The sequence below is a fragment of the Nematostella vectensis genome, chromosome 7 (genome assembly GCF_932526225.1).
Source record: "Nematostella vectensis chromosome 7, jaNemVect1.1, whole genome shotgun sequence".
Taxonomy (NCBI): Eukaryota; Metazoa; Cnidaria; class Anthozoa; order Actiniaria; family Edwardsiidae; genus Nematostella; species Nematostella vectensis.
The window spans coordinates 4,052,361-4,072,482 of NC_064040.1; the positions used below are offsets into that span (position 1 = coordinate 4,052,361).

General features: G+C 47.6%; 2 protein-coding genes across 2 annotated transcripts; both read left to right on the plus strand.

Annotated features, from left to right (window-relative positions):
- The first annotated feature begins 297 nt into the window (after window positions 1–297).
- On the plus strand, window positions 298–16,066 carry LOC125568282 (protein sidekick-1-like). Its single transcript, XM_048730190.1, has 12 exons — window positions 298–731; window positions 874–1,167; window positions 1,850–2,194; window positions 6,963–7,265; window positions 7,615–7,811; window positions 9,522–9,717; window positions 10,202–10,537; window positions 11,511–11,810; window positions 11,920–12,222; window positions 13,100–13,261; window positions 13,497–13,801; window positions 16,034–16,066. The coding sequence occupies exons 1-12, from the start codon at window positions 656–658 to the stop codon at window positions 16,064–16,066; spliced, it is 2,850 nt and encodes a 949-aa protein (XP_048586147.1). The 5' UTR covers window positions 298–655.
- On the plus strand, window positions 16,052–20,016 carry LOC125568309. Its single transcript, XM_048730263.1, has 5 exons — window positions 16,052–16,197; window positions 16,751–16,817; window positions 17,405–17,682; window positions 18,684–18,867; window positions 19,745–20,016. Exons 1-5 carry the CDS (start codon window positions 16,093–16,095, stop codon window positions 19,912–19,914), a joined length of 804 nt encoding a protein of 267 aa, XP_048586220.1. The 5' UTR covers window positions 16,052–16,092; the 3' UTR covers window positions 19,915–20,016.
- Window positions 20,017–20,122: the final 106 nt, after the last annotated feature.

Sequence of the window (20,122 nt, forward strand, 5' to 3'; positions counted from 1 at the left end):
GGTCAGCTTTGTATTGTTTATGTTGTCCACTGACAAATTCATAACTCATAACTGTATTTTGCTACTTTTAAATCTCCTGCATTCCTCAGACGCGTACCAAGGGGAGGGGTGGGGGGGGGAGATGGTGTACAGGAAACCGGCTTCTCCCTTGCCGCCAAAAAGTGGGTCACGTCATTGCCGAATACTATCCCCTACTCCTCCCACTTAGCAAATCCTGGGTACGCAACTGCTCCTGTAATCTTTACGACTCAAAATGACCCGTTGAGATTCCGTAATGCATTGCATGTTATTGTTTAAGTCATCACCAACTTTGACGTAAGCGCAAGCGGAACGCACGAGAAAGCAATAACAATGCAAAGCATTCTGGTCAGCCTGGTAAGCCTGCCACTTTAAGATCAATCAATAACATTTATTTTTGTAATTCCGTCTACTAGTACCGACTGCCTCACCTCAATCCGTCCAGTGCCTAGCGCTTAACTCTACCGTCATCCGTCTCACTTGGGCTTTGAGTCATTTCCACGTCCACGGAATAGTGCTTGGTTACGCCGTGAGTTTTGTTGGGTGGCGTGACGAGAGCATCGCGCGTGAGCATCTCTCGTGTTCCTCGCGCGCGTGGTACGATGTGCGTGAACTCCACGAATACACTACATACAACATGTCGGTTCTTGTGTTCAACGAGAAAGGCAAAGGGCCGTATTCACCGCCAATCAGCTGCACCACCTTGGAGGACGGTAAGGTTTGCAGTGTTTATATCAGATACGGTAAAGTTTGCTGTGTTTATATCAAAGACGGAAAGGTCTACTTTGTTTATATCAGAGTCGGTAAGGTTTGCTGTGTTTATATTCACACATGATTTACTCATGTTCCCCTTAGCACCATCTGCGCCACCGCTTAATGTCAGCGGCTACAACACAAGTGACAGTAGTCTTCAATTGCTATGGCAACCAGTGGAAGCCACTCACAGAAACGGACGATTGGTTGGCTACAAAATTCGCTATCACATGACCGGGGACTTGGTTAACTTTGCCGTGAGGGAGAGTCGTCTCCTCAACACAAGTCTGACGGGTCTTCTTCCATATACTGATTACGTCATCACGGTGTGCGCGTATACTGTTGCGGGGGAGGGGCCGTGGAGTGCCCCTGTTATCATCAAGACCGACGAAGAGGGTTAGTACTTATTTTTTTTTTTGTTTCAAAGTGTAATAGAGGGAGCACGGTACCGCAGGTGCGCTGTTCGGATACGGCGAGGGACGGGTTGGGCGGAATCTTAGATATTATACGCGAGAGGTCTAAGACTTGTGATTCTTTTATAGGTAAGGATCGCTTTTAGGTGGTCAAGGAGGGAGATTAAAGATTGGTTCTCACTAGGACGGAAGCGCAGTATGTATCTGTCAAACATAAGCGCAAGCGGAAGAAAATCACGCAGTTGCGTTCTCTTGCGCTTATGTTCTAGTGACAATCGGAAACTACCTGCGTTCCACTTGCCCTTACGTCCAAGTGAGAACCAACCTTAAGCTTGCCTATCACTAGCTATTTGCCTATGCTTACCCTAGTGAAAGTTGTGATAGCGCACATCTTGGTAAAGATGAAAGTGGATGGTACCTGTTTCAGCAGACGATCAAGTTATATTTGAGGCAAAATCTTCAAGCCCAACACTTAAGCTATTAGCTAGTAGACATTAGATATAAATGTTGCTTAAACATATACTGGTGATTTTGTGGCAGTCACCTTATGTTATTTCATTAAAGCAGTCCTAAATTCGTGCCAGCATTGATTGATTCATTTTATTGACTGGAAACATATAACAAGAAATCGCATATCAAGAAACCTTCAATTGTACTCTCTACAGCCCCTAAGATCCCGCCAGCTAACGTACAAGTCTTCAACACAAGTAATACGTCACTCTCCGTTACCTGGCAACCGATTCACGCAAGCCAAGTGGCGGGGATCCTCAAATACTACAAAGTGATCCTAACAGAGCTTGACCTTGATGGGAACCCTGTGGTTGGACCTAATACGACAAGTCGTAGCCTGACGGTACCTGTGATCAGCGGTGTATCGGTGGAGATCACGGGTCTGTTGTTGTTCACTAATTACAGTGCTGTTGTGGTGGGCGTGACTAGATTCGAGGGTGTTCCGAGTGCACCTGTCTACGCCATGACAGATGAGGACGGTAAGTGGTGGTCATTGCTAACCTAATAGAGGACTCATGCGAGCTGCTAGCGAACCTGTTATAGGACTCATGCAAGCTGCTAGCGAACCTGTTATAGGACTCATGCGAGCTGCTAGCGAACAACCTGTTATAGGACTCATGCAAGCTGGTAGCGAACCTGTTATAGGACTCGTGTAAGCTGCTAGCTAACCTGTTATAGGACTCATGCAAGCTGCTAGCGAACCTGTTATAGGACTCATGCAAGCTGCTAGCGAACCTGTTATAGGACTCATGCAAGCTGCTAGCGAACCTGTTATAGGACTCATGCGAGCTGCTAGTGAACAACCTGTTATAGGACTCGTGTAAGCTGCTAGCTAACCTGTTATAGGACTCATGCGAGCTGCTAGCTAACCTGTTATAGGACTCATGCAAGCTGCTAGCTAACCTGTTATTGGACTCATGCGAGCTGCTAGCGAACAACCTGTTATAGGACTCATGCAAGCTGCTAGCTAACCTGTTATAGGACTCATGCAAGCTGCTAGCTAACCTGTTATAGGACTCATGCGAGCTGCTAGCTAACCTGTTATAGGACTCGTGCAAGCTGCTAGCTAACCTGTTATTGGACTCATGCGAGCTGCTAGCGAACCTGTTATTGGACTCATGCGAGCTGCTAGCTAACCTGTTATAGGACTCGTGTAACCTGCTAGCGAACCTGTTATAGGACTCGTGTAACCTGCTAGCGAACCTGTTATAGGACTCGTGTAAGCTGCTAGCTAACCTGTTATAGGACTCATGCAAGCTGCTAGCTAACCTGTTATAGGACTCATGCAAGCTGCTAGCTAACCTGTTATAGGACTCATGCAAGCTGCTAGCTAACCTGTTATAGGACTCGTGTAACCTGCTAGCGAACCTGTTATAGGACTCGTGTAAGCTGCTAGCTAACCTGTTATAGGACTCATGCAAGCTGCTAGCTAACCTGTTATAGGACTTGTGTAACCTGCTAGCTAACCTGTTATAGGACTCATGCAAGCTGCTAGCTAACCTGTTATAGGACTCATGCAAGCTGCTAGCTAACCTGTTATAGGACTCATGCAAGCTGCTAGCTAACCTATTATAGGACTCATGCAAGCTGGTAGCTAATCTGTTATAGGACTCATGCAAGCTGCTAGCTAACCTGTTATAGGACTCATGCAAGCTGCTAGCTAACCTGTTATAGGACTCGTGTAAGCTGCTAGCTAACCTGTTATAGGACTCATGCAAGCTGCTAGCTGACCTGTTATAGGACTCGTGTAACCTGCTAGCTAACCTGTTATAGGACTCATGCAAGCTGCTAGCTAACCTGTTATAGGACTCATGCAAGCTGCTAGCTAACCTGTTATAGGACTCGTGTAACCTGCTAGCTAACCTGTTATTGAACTCATGCGAGCTGCTAGCTAACCTGTTATAGGACTCGTGTAAGTTGCTAGCTAACCTGTTATAGGACTCATGCAAGCTGCTAGCTAACCTGTTATAGGACTCGTGTAACCTGCTAGCTAACCTGTTATAGGACTCATGCAAGCTGCTAGCTAACCTGTTATAGGACTCATGCGAGCTGCTAGCGAACAACCTGTTATAGGACTCATGCAAGCTGGTAGCGAACCTGTTATAGGACTCATGCGAGCTGCTAGCGAACAACCTGTTATAGGACTCATGCAAGCTGGTAGCGAACCTGTTATAGGACTCGTGTAAGCTGCTAGCTAACCTGTTATAGGACTCATGCAAGCTGCTAGCGAACCTGTTATAGGACTCATGCAAGCTGCTAGCGAACCTGTTATAGGACTCATGCAAGCTGCTAGCGAACCTGTTATAGGACTCATGCGAGCTGCTAGTGAACAACCTGTTATAGGACTCGTGTAAGCTGCTAGCTAACCTGTTATAGGACTCATGCGAGCTGCTAGCTAACCTGTTATAGGACTCATGCAAGCTGCTAGCTAACCTGTTATTGGACTCATGCGAGCTGCTAGCGAACAACCTGTTATAGGACTCATGCAAGCTGCTAGCTAACCTGTTATAGGACTCATGCAAGCTGCTAGCTAACCTGTTATAGGACTCATGCGAGCTGCTAGCTAACCTGTTATAGGACTCGTGCAAGCTGCTAGCTAACCTGTTATTGGACTCATGCGAGCTGCTAGCGAACCTGTTATTGGACTCATGCGAGCTGCTAGCTAACCTGTTATAGGACTCGTGTAACCTGCTAGCGAACCTGTTATAGGACTCGTGTAACCTGCTAGCGAACCTGTTATAGGACTCGTGTAAGCTGCTAGCTAACCTGTTATAGGACTCATGCAAGCTGCTAGCTAACCTGTTATAGGACTCATGCAAGCTGCTAGCTAACCTGTTATAGGACTCATGCAAGCTGCTAGCTAACCTGTTATAGGACTCGTGTAACCTGCTAGCGAACCTGTTATAGGACTCGTGTAAGCTGCTAGCTAACCTGTTATAGGACTCATGCAAGCTGCTAGCTAACCTGTTATAGGACTTGTGTAACCTGCTAGCTAACCTGTTATAGGACTCATGCAAGCTGCTAGCTAACCTGTTATAGGACTCATGCAAGCTGCTAGCTAACCTGTTATAGGACTCATGCAAGCTGCTAGCTAACCTATTATAGGACTCATGCAAGCTGGTAGCTAATCTGTTATAGGACTCATGCAAGCTGCTAGCTAACCTGTTATAGGACTCATGCAAGCTGCTAGCTAACCTGTTATAGGACTCGTGTAAGCTGCTAGCTAACCTGTTATAGGACTCATGCAAGCTGCTAGCTGACCTGTTATAGGACTCGTGTAACCTGCTAGCTAACCTGTTATAGGACTCATGCAAGCTGCTAGCTAACCTGTTATAGGACTCATGCAAGCTGCTAGCTAACCTGTTATAGGACTCGTGTAACCTGCTAGCTAACCTGTTATTGAACTCATGCGAGCTGCTAGCTAACCTGTTATAGGACTCGTGTAAGTTGCTAGCTAACCTGTTATAGGACTCATGCAAGCTGCTAGCTAACCTGTTATAGGACTCGTGTAACCTGCTAGCTAACCTGTTATAGGACTCATGCAAGCTGCTAGCTAACCTATTATAGGACTCATGCAAGCTGGTAGCTAATCTGTTATAATACTCATGCAAGCTGCTAGCTAACCTGTTATAGGACTCATGCAAGCTGCTAGCTAACCTGTTATAGGACTCGTGTAAGCTGCTAGCTAACCTGTTATAGGACTCATGCAAGCTGCTAGCTAATCTGTTATAGGACTCGTGTAAGCTGCTAGCTAACCTGTTATAGGACTCGTGCAAGCTAGTAGCTAACCTGTTATAGGACTCATGCAAGCTGATAGCGAACCTGTTATAGGACTCATGCAAGCTGCTAGCTAGCCTGTTATAGGACTCATGCAAGCTGCTAGCTAACCTGTTATAGGACTCATGCAAGCTGCTAGCTAACCTATTATAGGACTCATGCAAGCTGCTAGCTAACCTGTTATAGGACTCATGCAAGCTGCTAGCTAACCTGTTTTAGGACTCATGCAAGCTGCTAGCTAACCTGTTATAGGACTTGTGTAAGCTGCTAGCTAACCTGTTATAGGACTCATGCAAGCTGCTAGCTAACCTGTTATAGGACTCGTGTAACCTGCTAGCTAACCTGTTATAGGACTCATGCAAGCTGCTAGCTGACTTATTATAGGACTCATGCAAGCTGGTAGCTAATCTGTTATAGGACTCATGCAAGCTGCTAGCTAACCTGTTATAGGACTCATGCAAGCTGCTAGCTAACCTGTTATAGGACTCGTGTAAGCTGCTAGCTAACCTGTTATAGGACTCATGCAAGCTGCTAGCTAATCTGTTATAGGACTCATGCAAGCTGCTAGCTAACCTGTTATGCAAGCTGCTAGCTAACCTGTAAGTCAGGGTTAGTGACCGTGTTGTGTCCGTGACATTAGTTTAGGTGACAAAAAGTTACGAGACAGGTTTACGTGACAGTGAGTACGTGACATTGTTTACGTGAAAGTGATTTACATGACTCGGTTTACGTGAGAGTGATGTGCGTGACACTTTGTTCTCTTGACAGTGAGGTACTTGGGTTGGTTAACGTGAAAGTGAAGCACGTCCATGATTAACGCGACAGTGAATTACGTGACTTTTATGTGCTACAGTGGCGTACGTGACAATGCAGTGCGTGACAGTAAAGTACATGATGGTGCCAATGCTGAAAAACGCAAGACCAAAACTAGTTCCAGCCCTCCGCGGCTAAACAGGCCTTTTTGTTTTGAAATGGCGGATTTATACCGGCGAACTGTCACATTAAGGCTACTGCTAAGCAAATAGCGCAAAGCTTAGGCTATAATTTTCTTTATGACTTCCTCATTAACAAACAAATCTGTCATCTTTTGTACTGTTTGTGTACGCGCCACGGTTTATTTTACATCTTTATTCTGATCGATTAGCGGTAAAAGACTGTAAACAGGATAAACATACAATATGAAAGAAATAACAGAAAATCAATCAAAAGGTAGAAATAAGCGAATTTTTTTTTTCGGGGTCCGGTATCCATCAAATCGCGCGCTCTGATTGGCTCTCGTGAGGTCCGGTATCCTATGATCCGGACCCCGCGATACCGGACCGCTCACCTCCAAAGCTCGAAATGGTGAGTTGATTTGTAAAATGCCCATCGAAAACTGGATTACTCCCGATGTTATAGATCTTAGTCATTTTATCTAAAATCATTGACTTAACGGAAAATCAAATATTCATTTCAATCTCTTTCATTTGTAACCTTTTTTTCATTTACTAGTTCCCAGTCGACCCCCGACAAATCTAAAGGCCCAGAACACTAGCTCAACAAGCCTAGCCGTCGCCTGGCAACCACTGAGTGACAGCTTCTTCATTCACGGTGTTCTCCGTGGTTACCAAGTCTCCTATCACCGCGTCGACGGAGTAGACCTGAGGAGGAGAGTGGAAGTTGTATGTGCTGGAATTTTGTCTGTAAATTTGACTGGTCTGGATCAGTTTGTGAATTATAGCATTAGTGTCCATGCCCTAACGGTTAAGGGACACGGCCCGGCTGCTACAGTATACTCTACAACCGACCAAGATGGTAAGTTAATATTCTTTATTTAAAGAGCCCCAGTCGGCCAAACATTAGCTATTGTTTCCATTTATTGATAGACAAATGTCTTTCTTTGTTAGTAGCAATAATCTTAATAAAAGATGATTTTACCTTATTGATTTGTAATAAAATCCTGATAACCATCTTAAAACAAAATTTTACACTTCATTGTCTCACACCTATAGAGAATGCCACGTGACTATCTCCAGACCCATTTCTTAACCTATTATCAAGGAGGTTAAAACGGCGCAAACGAAAATGGTGCATCCATTTGCAAAAATCACATTGAATATCCTGTAAATTACTAAGAATCTTTTATTCTCTGTGCCTTTCGCAGTACCCGCGCTACCACCAGCAAACGTCACCGGGTTCAATATTAGCAAAAACGCTATCACAGTCACGTGGTATGACGTCATTCTTTTGGAACAGGACGGGGTTATTCTAGGTCATGAGCTGATGTACAACAAGACGAGCCTGCGGGGTGACAGCGAATTGCGGTCAGGCCGTAGACGCAGGAGTATTCAATCAGTAGAGGTATGAAGTGGATTTTGGATTTCTTAACTATACCTGTGATCGTGAATGTGACGTGACTGTAACCGTCAATGATTGGGACGGTGGCCGTGACCGTTAGCGTGACATTGACTGTGACTGTAACTGCAACTTTGACGTCACCGTGACTGTGGTCGTGACCGTGACAATGGTCGTGACCTTGACGTGACCGTGACTTTGACCCTAACTGAGACGTGACCGTCACTTTGACCCTGCCTGAGGCGTGACCGCCACTTTGACTCTGCCTGAGACGTGACCGTGACTTTGACCCTTAATGAGACGTGACCGTGACTTTGACCCTCACTGAGACGTGACTGTCATTTTGACTCTGACTGAGACGTGAACATGACTTTGACCCTGCATGAGACGTGACCGCGTGACTTTGACCCTGACTGAGACGTGACCGCGTGACTTTGACCCTGCCTGAGACATCACCGTGACTTTACCCTCACTGAGACGTAAACGTGACTTAGATATGACCATGCATTTTGTCGTGACCTTGACTTGACCGTCACTTTGACTCTGAGACGTGAACGTGACTTTGGCTCTGCCTAAGACGTGACCGTCACTTTGACCCTGCCTGAGACGTGACCATACCTTTGGTCGTGACCTTGACTTGACCGTCACTTTGACTCTGACTGAGACGTGAACGTGACTTTGACCCTCACTGAGACGTGACTGTCATTTTGACCCTGAGTGAGACATGACCGTGACTTGGACCCTGCCTGAGACGTGACCGCCACTTTGACTCTGACTGAGACGTGAACGTGACTTTGACCCTTAATGAGACGTGACCGTGACTTTGACCCTGCCTGAGACGTGGCCATGCCTTTGGTCGTGACCTTGACTTGACCGTCACTTTGACTCTGACTGAGACGTGAGCGTGACTTTGACCCTCACTGAGACGTGACTGTCATTTTGACCCTGAGTGAGACATTACCGCGACTTGGACCCTGCCTGAGACGTGACCGTGACTTTGACCCTGCCTGAGATGTGACCGTGACTTTGACCCTGCCTGAACGTGACCGTGACTTTGACCGTGACAGAGACATGACCATGCCTTTGGTCGTGACCTTGACTTGACCGTCACTTTGACTCTGACTGAGACATGAACGTGGCCTTGGCCCTGCCTGAGACGTGACCGCAACTTTGACTCTGACTGAAACGTGAACGTGACTTTGACCCTGCCTGAGACGTAACCGTGACTTTGACCGTGACAGAGACATGACCATGCCTTTGGTCGTGACCTTGACTTGACCGTCACTTTGACTCTGACTAAGACGTGAACGTGGCCTTGGCCCTGTCTGAGACGTGACCGCCACTTTGACTCTGACTGAGACGTGAACGTGACTTTGACCCTGCATGAGACGTGACCGCGTGACTTTGACCGTGACTGAGACGTGACCGCTTGACTTTGACCCTGCCTGAGACATCACCGTGACTTTACCCTGCCTGAGACGTGAACGTAACTTTGACCGTGCCTGAGACGTAACTGTGACTGTAATCTTAATCATGATCAACGTAATAACATTGCTATTATCTTATTTAAGTTAAGACACGAGCACGACTCTGACCATTACGGGTTTGATAGAAACTTTGATACTTTAGCTCTGAAAAATACAAACGTCCACTTCATTTTTATATGCAATCAGGACGGGCCTGCTTACTCATTAAGTTGATTTTATCATATCACAGCACCACACAGCCCATGTGCGTCACCGTAGGACGCTAGACCCAGTCTCTACCCTTGTGCCTCTCCCTGCCTGGCAGCGTAACTACACCATAACAGGCCTGGAGCCATATTCGCTGTACCAGATAGCAGTGCGCGCCTTCACCATCAAGGGTTACGGCCCGTGGAGTGAAGTATTCACAGTCAGGACTGACGACGAAGGTGAGGTGATACCATGGTTCGCAAATGTCCCGCTTCTTGTGTGACTGTCACGCTTTGTATATGACGCACATATGACTGTCACGCAACACCAGATAGCCATGTATACTTTCTAAATAAAGGATCACTGCCAATGTCGAAGTATTCATAGCAAGGACTAAACACGAAGGTAATAGAATACCATAGCTCTTACATGTCATGGACCTCGTAGGACTGTCACGCATAGTGTGTGCCATGTTATGGTGTGTGGGTGTTATGTCAGATAGACATGTCATGTCTTATGTCGAGACTCTTACCTTTAGACTCTTAAATGTCACGCATCAGGTTTTCACTGTTACTGCATAATTTAGTTCACTATAATAGAGAGCCGTGCGCATTTTTGTATCATAAGTGTACGGCATTGATGTCTTAAAGCGTCCCATTTCAAAGCAGCTTTTCCTTGTCTGTCAATGTATCGATTGTCAATGTGTTGATTTTTTGTACCCAGACCCCCAAGTTTCTCCGAAGAATGTGACCGCGCGTAACACGAGCTCCACCTCCCTCCTGGTTACGTGGCAAAGGATAGATCCCGCCCTTGTCGCCGGAATCCTGCGCTTCTATAAAATTCTTTACGCAGTAGTTCCATTCAATCTCACAAGTAACGCAACAAGTAATGCAACGCTTGGTCACGCCAACTACAGTCACGTGACTGTACCGGAAACACAGTCGTCGGTTGAGCTGACGGGTCTCAGGAGATATACAAACTACAGCTTGCGGGTGATGGGCGTGACCAGACATGAGGGTGTCATGAGCCAACCTATCTACGCCCACACTGAAGAAGACAGTGAGTCCTTCTGTCGGTCCATCTGTCTGTCTGTCTTCTGTCCGTCCGTCCGTCCGTCCGGTTGTACATCTGTGAATTTGTTTGTCAACTTGTGTGTATATAAGTCTAAATTGTCTTTCTGTCTGCGTGCATATCTCAGAGCTGTAGCAGGCCTCGAGATATGTGTGTATGGGGGGAGGGAAGGGGTGCCTCGAGTTATGTGTGTATGGGGGGGAGGGGTGCCTCGAGATATGTGTGTATGGGGGGAGAGAAGGGGTGCCTCGAGATATGTGTGTATGGGGGGAGGGGTGCCTCGAGATATGTGTGTATGGGGGGAGGGCTGCCTCGAGATGTGTGTGTATGGGGGGGAGGGGAGGGATGCCTTGAGATATGTGTGTATGGGAGGAGGGGAGGGGAGCCTCGAGATATGTGTGTATTGGGGGGAGGGGAGGGGTGCCTCGAGATATGTGTGTATTGGGGGGAGGGGAGGGGTGCCTCGGGATATGCGTGTATGGGGGGAGGGGAGGGGTGCCACGAGATATGTGTGTATGTGGGGAGGGGAGGGGTGCCACGAGATATGTGTATATGGGGGGAAGGGAGGGGTGCCACGAGATATGTGTATATGGGGGGAAGGGAGGGGTACCTCGGGATATGTGTGTATGGGGGGAGGGGATACTCGAGATATGTGTGTATGGGGGGGGAGGGGAGGGAGGCCTCGATATATGTGTGTTTTGGGGGGAGGGGAGGGGTGCACGATACAGAAACATGAAGAAAATATTTTGGGGGGTACAGCCACACCCATAATGGTCATTTCCTTATAGTTTTATTTTTAAATAATGTACCTCTTCTACGGCCCCTTTCTGTCTATTCGTCTGTCCTCCTTGCATATTTGTCCATTTGTGTGCCTTCCGTTTCCTCTGTCCGCCCTCCATTCATTCTCCATATTTCAGTGCCTCATGTCCCTGATGACCTTTTTCTTGTAATCTACCGCTAGCACCCAGTCTTCCTCCTCCAAACATTACCGTGACGCTATCAAGCTACTCCAGCCTGAACGTGTCCTGGTCACCAATCCCCGCGCCTCAAACACATGGCATCCTCCTCGGCTACGTTCTTTATTACAGTCTCACCACTAATAATCACAGCCGAACCAACGTCACGCTCCCGCCAAGTGTGACGTCATACCACGTGACGGAGCTCAAGGCGTCGAATTGGTACTCCTTCTGGTTGCTAGGATACACAGCCAAGGGTCATGGGGTGCTTAGCAAAGAGCATACGGGACTAACTGATGAATCAGGTAAGCATAAAATGTTTGCCAGTCATAAAGCGTCTTTTTACCATTTGGTAATTGAGAATTTGAAGTGGTGGTGTCCGACATTTACATGGATCCTGTCTATTTTTGTCAGTTCCTAGCAAGCCACCAATAAACGTCACCGTTTTAAACTTCACCGCCCCTGACGGTTTAAACGTGTCTTGGGGCCCAATCCCCCGAGGATTTACCCACGGCGTGTTAATCGGATACCGGATATTTTACATGCAAGTCCGAGACACGGGTAAGGAAGTAAAGGGCGTGGAGTTGAATATGACAGTTGGCCCGGACGTGAACTCGACCGTGCTGAGAGGTCTAGAGAACTACGCGGTGTATGCAGTACGGGCTGTTGGCCTCACCATCAAGGGCCAGGGAGTCACGAGTCAGCCTGTCTATGGAGGTAAGGTGTTTTGACTTGCGTGACGTGTTAGTTTGCGTGACGTGTTAGTTTGTGTGACGTGTTAGTTAGCGTGACGCCTCACCATCAAGGGCCAGGGAGTCACGAGTCAGCCTGTTTATGGAGGTAAGGTGTTTTGACTTGCGTGACGTGTTAGTTTGCGTGACGTGTTAGTTTGTGTGACGTGTTAGTTAGCGTGACGCCTCACCATCAAGGGCCAGGGAGTCACGAGTCAGTCTGTCTATGGAGGTAAGGTGTTTAGGCTTGCGTGACGTGTTAGTTTGCGTGACGTGTTAGTTTGTGTGACGTGTTAGTTAGCGTGACGCCTCACCATCAAGAGCCAGGGAGTCACGAGTCAGTCTGTCTATGGAGGTAAGGTGTTTTGACTTGCGTGACGTGTTAGTTTGCGTGACGCCTCACCATCGAGGGCGAGGGAGTCACGAGTAAGCCTGCCTTTGGAGCTAAGGTGTCTTGACTTGCGTGAAGTGACAGTTTGCGTGACGCCTCATTACCATCAAGGCACATCAAACATTTATTCGTGTCACTAGTCATTTGTTTTTTTTTCCTCGGTCTCCTCTTTATAAGGAGATTGCATTTTATATTCGGAAAACTGTTTTAATCATTTGCTTCTGTTGCTTGCTTTTTCTTGGCCGCTAAATGGTGAAATCTCATGTAAACTTGTAGGGAATCTTTTATTTCGAGAAACACTTGTCTTTTATCACCACAGGAATTCAGGCGTACTCGCCTTAGTAGACTATTTAGAAGAGGGACATGTTGGGTTACGTGAGAAAATAGTGACAAAAGCGATGTGTTAGCGTACGTTGTTACATATTAGTTTGGGTGACGTGCTGGATCGCGTGACTCACATTCTGCCTTTCAGAGACGTGTCGCTGCACTCGTCACCTATCCACGTCATACTACCTGGTGGAGCCTTACGTCACACGCAACAATTCATCGTCCTTGACGGGAATCGTGCCATGGATCCTGAACGAGGTTATCCAAGGGTGCTGCGGGGTCTGCTATAATGGTCACGGCACCACAGGTATCCCAGCATATCTAACAATTATGGATTGTCATTCACCAGCAATCATTTAAATAACTAATTAGACATATATGGGTCCGAATTTAGCGTTGCTGGGCTCAGGTGTCATTTTCAAAATATTGTTCTCGTGACATTTTTCTGGAGGGTGGTAGTATGCAAATTTAGGTAGCAGGGTGCGCTCGTACCCTTCACATTCCCCTAAACACCTGCCTGTGTCTTATGGTTTCCTGCGCAGTTATTGACTTCCAGCTTGACGGAGAAGGAGGGGAAGCAGAGAAACACAACATCTCCCGTCTAACCCAGGGCACAGTCGGAGAAACCGACTTGACATTTCCGGTCAGCGGCTTCAAGGGGCAAGAAAAGTACGGCGTGCACAAATTTGTGCAGATAATCATCGCCCCAGGCGTCGCGCTAATAGTCCCACCACAGGAATCCCAAGAGTCATCTTCAGCCTTCTCTAATGCGATATTGGACAGCTGGACGTTACTCGTGTTGATGCTGATATTCATCTACATCGCTGGGATAACTATATGGGCGGTGGTAAGTCACACAATTTGGGGTGGGCTAGGCAATGTCAGACTGGAGAGGGGTAGGGGTAAGGTAATGTCATACAGGGGTTGGGTGGGCAAGGCAATGTCACACTGGAGAGGGGTAGGGGTAAGGTAATGTCATACAGGGGTGGGGTGGGCTAGGCAATGTCACACTGGAGAGGGGTAGGGGTAAGGCAATGTCATACAGGGGTGGGGTGGGCAAGGCAATGTCACACTGGAGAGGGGTAGGGGTAAGGTAATGTCATACAGGGGTGGGGTGGGCTAGGCAATGTCACACTGGAGAGGGGTAGGGGTAAGGCAATGTCATACAGGGGTGGGGTGGGCAAGGCAATGTCACACTGGAGAGGGGTAGGGGTAAGGTAATGTCATACAGGGTGGGGTGGGCAAGGCAATGTCACCCTGGAGAGGGGTAGGGGTAAGGTAATGTCATACAGGGTGGGGTGGGCAAGGCAATGTCACACTGGAGAGGGGTAGGGGTAAGGTAATGTCATACAGGGTGGGGTGGGCAAGGCAATGTCACACTGGAGAGGGGTAGGGGTAAGGTAATGTCATACAGGGTGGGGTGGGCAAGGCAATGTCACCCTGGAGAGGGGTAGGGGTAAGGTAATGTCATACAGGGGTGGGGTGGGCAAGGCAATGTCACACTGGAGAGGGGTAGGGGTAAGGTAATGTCATACAGGGTGGGGTGGGCAAGGCAATGTCATACTGGAGAGGGGTAGGGGTAAGGTAATGTCATACAGGGTGGGGTGGGCTAGGCAATGTCACACTGGAGAGGGGTAGGGGTAAGGTAATGTCATACAGGGGTGGGGTCGGCTAGGCAATGTCACACTGGAGAGGGGTAGGGGTAAGGCAATGTCATACAGGGTGGGGTGGGCTAGGCAATGTCACACTGGAGAGGGGTAGGGGTAAGGTAATGTCATACAGGGGTGGGGTGGGCAAGGCAATGTCACCCTGGAGAGGGGTAGGGGTAAGGCAATGTCATACAGGGTGGGGTGGGCTAGGCAATGTCACACTGGAGAGGGGTAGGGGTAAGGCAATGTCATACAGGGTGGGGTGGGCTAGGCAATGTCACACTGGAGAGGGGTAGGGGTAAGGTAATGTCATACAGGGGTGGGGTGGGCAAGGCAATGTCACCCTTGAGAGGGGTAGGGGTAAGGCAATGTCATACAGGGGTTGGGTGGGCAAGGCAATGTCACCCTGGAGAGGGGTAGGGGTAAGGCAATGTCATACAGGGGTGGGGTGGGCAAGGCAATGTCACACTGGAGAGGGGTAGGGGTAAGGTAATGTCATACAGGGTGGGGTGGGCTAGGCAATGTCACACTGGAGAGGGGTAGGGGTAAGGCAATGTCATACAGGGTGGGGTGGGCTAGGCAATGTCACACTGGAGAGGGGTAGGGGTAAGGTAATGTCATACAGGGGTGGGGTGGGCAAGGCAATGTCACCCTGGAGAGGGGTAGGGGTAAGGCAATGTCATACAGGGGTTGGGTGGGCAAGGCAATGTCACACTGGAGAGGGGTAGGGGTAAGGCAATGTCATACAGGGTGGGGTGGGCTAGGCAATGTCACACTGGAGAGGGGTAGGGGTAAGGCAATGTCATACAGGGTGGGGTGGGCTAGGCAATGTCACACTGGAGAGGGGTAGGGGTAAGGCAATGTCATACAGGGTGGGGTGGGCTAGGCAATGTCATACTGGAGAGGGGTAGGGGTAAGGTAATGTCATACAGGGTGGGGTGGGCTAGGCAATGTCACACTGGAGAGGGGTAGGGGTAAGGTAATGTCATACAGGGTGGGGTGGGCAAGGCAATGTCACACTGGAGAGGGGTAGGGGTAAGGCAATGTCATACAGGGTGGGGTGGGCTAGGCAATGTCACACTGGAGAGGGGTAGGGGTAAGGTAATCTCATACAGGGTGGGGTGGGCAAGGCAATGTCACACTGGAGAGGGGTAGGGGTAAGGTAATGTCATACAGGGTTGGGTGGGCAAGGCAATGTCACACTGGAGAGGGGTAGGGGTAAGGTAATGTCATACAGGGTGGGGTGGGCAAGGCAATGTCACACTGGAGAGGGGTAGGGGTAAGGTAATGTCATACAGGGTGGGGTGGGCAAGGCAATGTCAGAAGAGGAAGAGGTGGGTAAGGCAATGTCAGACAGTGGTAGGTGGGCAAGTCTTTTTCAGACAATGTTAACATTGGCATGGCGTGATAATTATGATATGTTTCTCTAGGACTTTGAGGTTACCGAGCACCGAAGAGCGTGACTGCGAGACTGCTGACCATCTGTTACATGTGGTGCGGGCTCGTGCTTGTTTCCATGCTCACTGCGCAGGTCACGACATCACTCGTGTCACACACCATCAATGCAGCGACGTTCAACGTCTATGGCATCAAGGTACTTGGGGGGAGGGGTGAGTGGTAACCATGGGGAACGGGATGAGTGCCACTTTTTAACATGATGCTAAAGTTAAAATGTGTCGTTCATGCGCGAGGCCAGGATATGCTGGGGGGATATGCTGGGAGGGATATGCTGGGGGGATATGCTGGGGGATATGCTTGGAGGATACGCTGAGGGGACATGCTGGGGGGATACGCTGGGGGGGATATGTTGGGGGGATATGCTGGGGGGGTATGCTGGGGGGGTGGGGGAGGGTGCGCAGTCAAAGGTATCATATTTAAACCCATTTTTTCGGCCAAGGTGGAGGCGCACCCCGTAGCTACACGCTGGCGATGATGTCGATGAATTAGATATCGTAGATGCTCTTAGTTTGTGTTGTTGCTAAATAAAGTTCATAATTACAATGATGGCGATGCTGGTGATAAAATGATGACGATTTTATTATCGATGATTTTGTAAATTGAATGGCTTGTGCAGCCAATCCGTAACCCGATTTGGAACTATAGGAAAGTAAACTTTATCAAGACTGAAGCATTGCGATGTTTTTCAGGTGGGCGCCATTACGGGTTCTGTTGAATACAACATCGCGGTACGACGAAATGCACGCGTCAATACAGGTTTGTTATCGCCACGCACAACACACTCGCCCAACTTACTACTCGATTTGCCCAACGACCCCAAAACAGGTAAAAGTATAAAATTGTAACAAAGCTTCCTAGCACGCTACCCATGTTGGTATACAATATGATTTTTGGTTTGCTATTTTTACGAATACTTGAAACACAGTGTGGATGATTAAGAGAACAACCTCGCCTTGAAGTTAAATTTTCGTATATTTCTTTCAAGACAACAAAAGACATTAGTTTATTCATTTAAAGCACTGCGTTTTTTTCAACTCACCGGGTACATTCAAGAGCTCTTGTCAGCCACGCCTTTGTTATTGATTTCAACCCAAAATTGGGACACAAATTAAATTATAAAGAAATTAAAATGTCAAGAAATCTCAAAGCAACCACCTAAAAATAATATCTTATGGTTTATTTACCGAATTCAACAGAAAAATTCCGAACAGCTTCCACAAATTGGCTTCTCAACTTGGTACACTTTGCTAGGATGACAAAATGGCGACTGTCAGAGACTCTTTAAGCACTATCGAGTATCACCCAATAACAATAGCCGATTAAGTCTCTGTTTCATGTTGTAGAGTCCGAGTATCACAGCTATGAGGACCTCCGCCGCGCGATTATAACCAAACAAGTGAGAGGAGTTCTCGTGGATGCGTACATAGCAAACGGTCGCAGCAAGCTGTTTGATCTACCCGCGGGACGTGCGCGGGTCTCTCAGTTGTTCGGGTACGAGCTGGTTTACGGCATGGTGATGACTAGTCGCGTTGGGAAACTTCAACTGTGTATACGTGACTACATGAAGTACCACCAAGCACACATCTACTCTCACATCAGGGACAATCTCCCAAAGATACAGGTAACCATCAATAGATCTCTTTTTACAATCTTATGCTAACACTAACCTATCAGATCTCCCCTACTGCTGACACCGACCTATCAGATCTCCCCTGCTGCTGACACCGACCAATCAGATCTCCCCTGCTGCTGACACCGACCTATCAGATCTCCCCTGCTGCTGACACCGACCAATCAGATCTCCCCTGCTGCTGACACTGACCAATCAGATCTCTCCTGCTGCTGACACCGACCTATCAGATCTTCCCTGCTGCTGACACCGACCAATCAGATCTCTCCTGCTGCTGACACCGACCAATCAGATCTCTCCTGCTGCTGACACCGACCAATCAGATCTCTCCTGCTGCTGACAGTAACCAATCAGATCTCTCCTGCTGCTGACCGTACCTTAACTAATCTTATATATTTTCTTCTACTGACACTGACCAATCAGATCTCCCCTACTGCTGACACCGAACAATCAGGTCTCTCCTGTTGCTGACAATGACCAATCAGATATTTTCTTCTACGGACACTGACCAATCAGATCTCTCCTGCTGCTGACAGTAACCAATCAGATATCTTCTTCTACTGACACTAACCAATCAGATCTCTCCTACTCCTGGCCGTAACTAGTCATATATCTTCTTCTACTAATACTGATCAATCAGATTTCTCTGCTGCTGACAGTAACCAATCAGATCTCTCCTACTCCTGACCGTAACTAGTCATATATCTTCTTCTACTAATACTGATCAATCAGATTTCTCTGCTGCTGACAGTAACCAATCAGATATCTTCTACTGCTGACAGTAACCAATCAGATATCTTCTACTGCTGACAGTAACCAATCAGATATCTTCTACTGCTGACAGTAACCAATCAGATATCTTCTGCTGCTGACAGTAACCTATCAGATATCTTCTACTGCTGACAGTAACCTATCATACCTTTTCTTCTGCTTGCACCGCCTACTTTTCTTTTTTTAGCAGTAATAAGTAATGCAAATTCTCGCCTCCATAGAAACCGCCCGCATCCATGGAAGAGGAAATAAGCTCTGGTCTTTTTGACGCCAGTAGTCAAGTGTTCAAAGGGATTGTGTGGAAGATGTGCCTGGCCCTTACGGGATGTCTCCTCGTGGGAGGGGGTCTGGACGCGGTGCGGCGCAAGAGGGGAGCGAAAAGGCAGCAAGGTCTCGGTGATAGAGGTAAGACCATCTCTATGTTACCATGGAATAGCGTGGTGTTAAATGCTGATAAGTGGAGGGCCAGTTGATTTTATGGAGAGGATTTTGGAATCGTCGTTAATTTTGCGGCTAGTGTATTTTATACTATTTTGGTTGTTGCTGTTTTTGTTTGCTGTTTTTAAAGAGGCGGCGTTGGTGGTTGAGCCTAGAATGACGCCATGGCTAATCTTGTATATGGTGGCGATTGTGATGATGATGGTGATGGTGGTGATGGTGATGTTGATGGTGCTGGTGGTGATGGTGATAGTGGTGGTGGTGATAGTGGTAGTGGTGGTGGTGATGGTGATGGTAATGGTGATGGTGATGGTGCTGGTGGTGATGGTGGTGGTGATTGTGCTGGTGGTGGTGGTGATGGTAATGGTGCTGGTGGTAATGGTGCTGGTGGTGATGGTGCTGGTGGTGGTGATGGTAATGGTGATAGTGGTGATGGTGATAGTGGTGGTGGTGATGGTTGATGGTGGTGGTGGTGAGGGTGGTGGTGATGGTGATTGTTTGTAGTGGTGAATAGTGGTGATGATTATCATCATGATGATAATGGGGGTTTCGGTCATGGGAATGGTGGTGATGATGATGGTGATTATTTATTAGTGGTGGTGATGGTAGTGGTCAAGGAAATGGTGATAACTCGTGGTGATGGGTGTGATGGTATCGGTGGGGCAGATGTTGGCTATAGTGATGTTGCAGCTGATGATGATTTTCTTTTAGTGCTGACTGAGATGGTGGTAACTTACTGATGTTGATGACACCCAAAGGAGTTAATCTAATCATCATTAATATGGTTATAATAAAGCAGTTGAACGCACTGATCTAACAGCGTGCGATATTTTTGTCATTCCAGCCGTTTACCTACAGCAATACAAGGCCGAGCTAAAACAAATCGTAGACGAGTTCTATCACCGCATAACACAAAACATGGAGGAGATCAGAGCCCGACACATAGCGGAACAGGAAAGATTTTTGAGATATAGGAAAGACAATCCGTACCTTGATAAATTTCCCTCCATCTAGCCCGTGCGTTAAGACATCCTTAAATCTTAGCCACAGGATACAGAGTATCTCATTCAACCACAAACGTTTATGTAATAAATGCTCATCTTTGCACAATTAAAAGCAAAACATAATCTATTCAAAGTGTTTGTTTGCGTGCTGGTATACACACTAGTCTCACTCTGATAACAACATTCCTGTAATTACGCAAATTATAATATTTGCGTCT

Coding starts and splice junctions, on each gene's coding strand:
- LOC125568282 (XM_048730190.1), top strand. CDS start 656: ATGTCGGTTCTTGTGTTCAACGAGAAAGGCAAAGGGCCGTATTCACCG. Junction 7,266..7,614: donor CTCTACAACCGACCAAGATG/GTAAGTTAATAT, acceptor TGCCTTTCGCAG/TACCCGCGCTACCACCAGCA. Junction 13,802..16,033: donor GGATAACTATATGGGCGGTG/GTAAGTCACACA, acceptor ATGTTTCTCTAG/GACTTTGAGGTTACCGAGCA.
- LOC125568309 (XM_048730263.1), top strand. CDS start 16,093: ATGTGGTGCGGGCTCGTGCTTGTTTCCATGCTCACTGCGCAGGTCACG. Junction 17,683..18,683: donor ACAATCTCCCAAAGATACAG/GTAACCATCAAT, acceptor TCGCCTCCATAG/AAACCGCCCGCATCCATGGA. Junction 18,868..19,744: donor GCAAGGTCTCGGTGATAGAG/GTAAGACCATCT, acceptor TTGTCATTCCAG/CCGTTTACCTACAGCAATAC.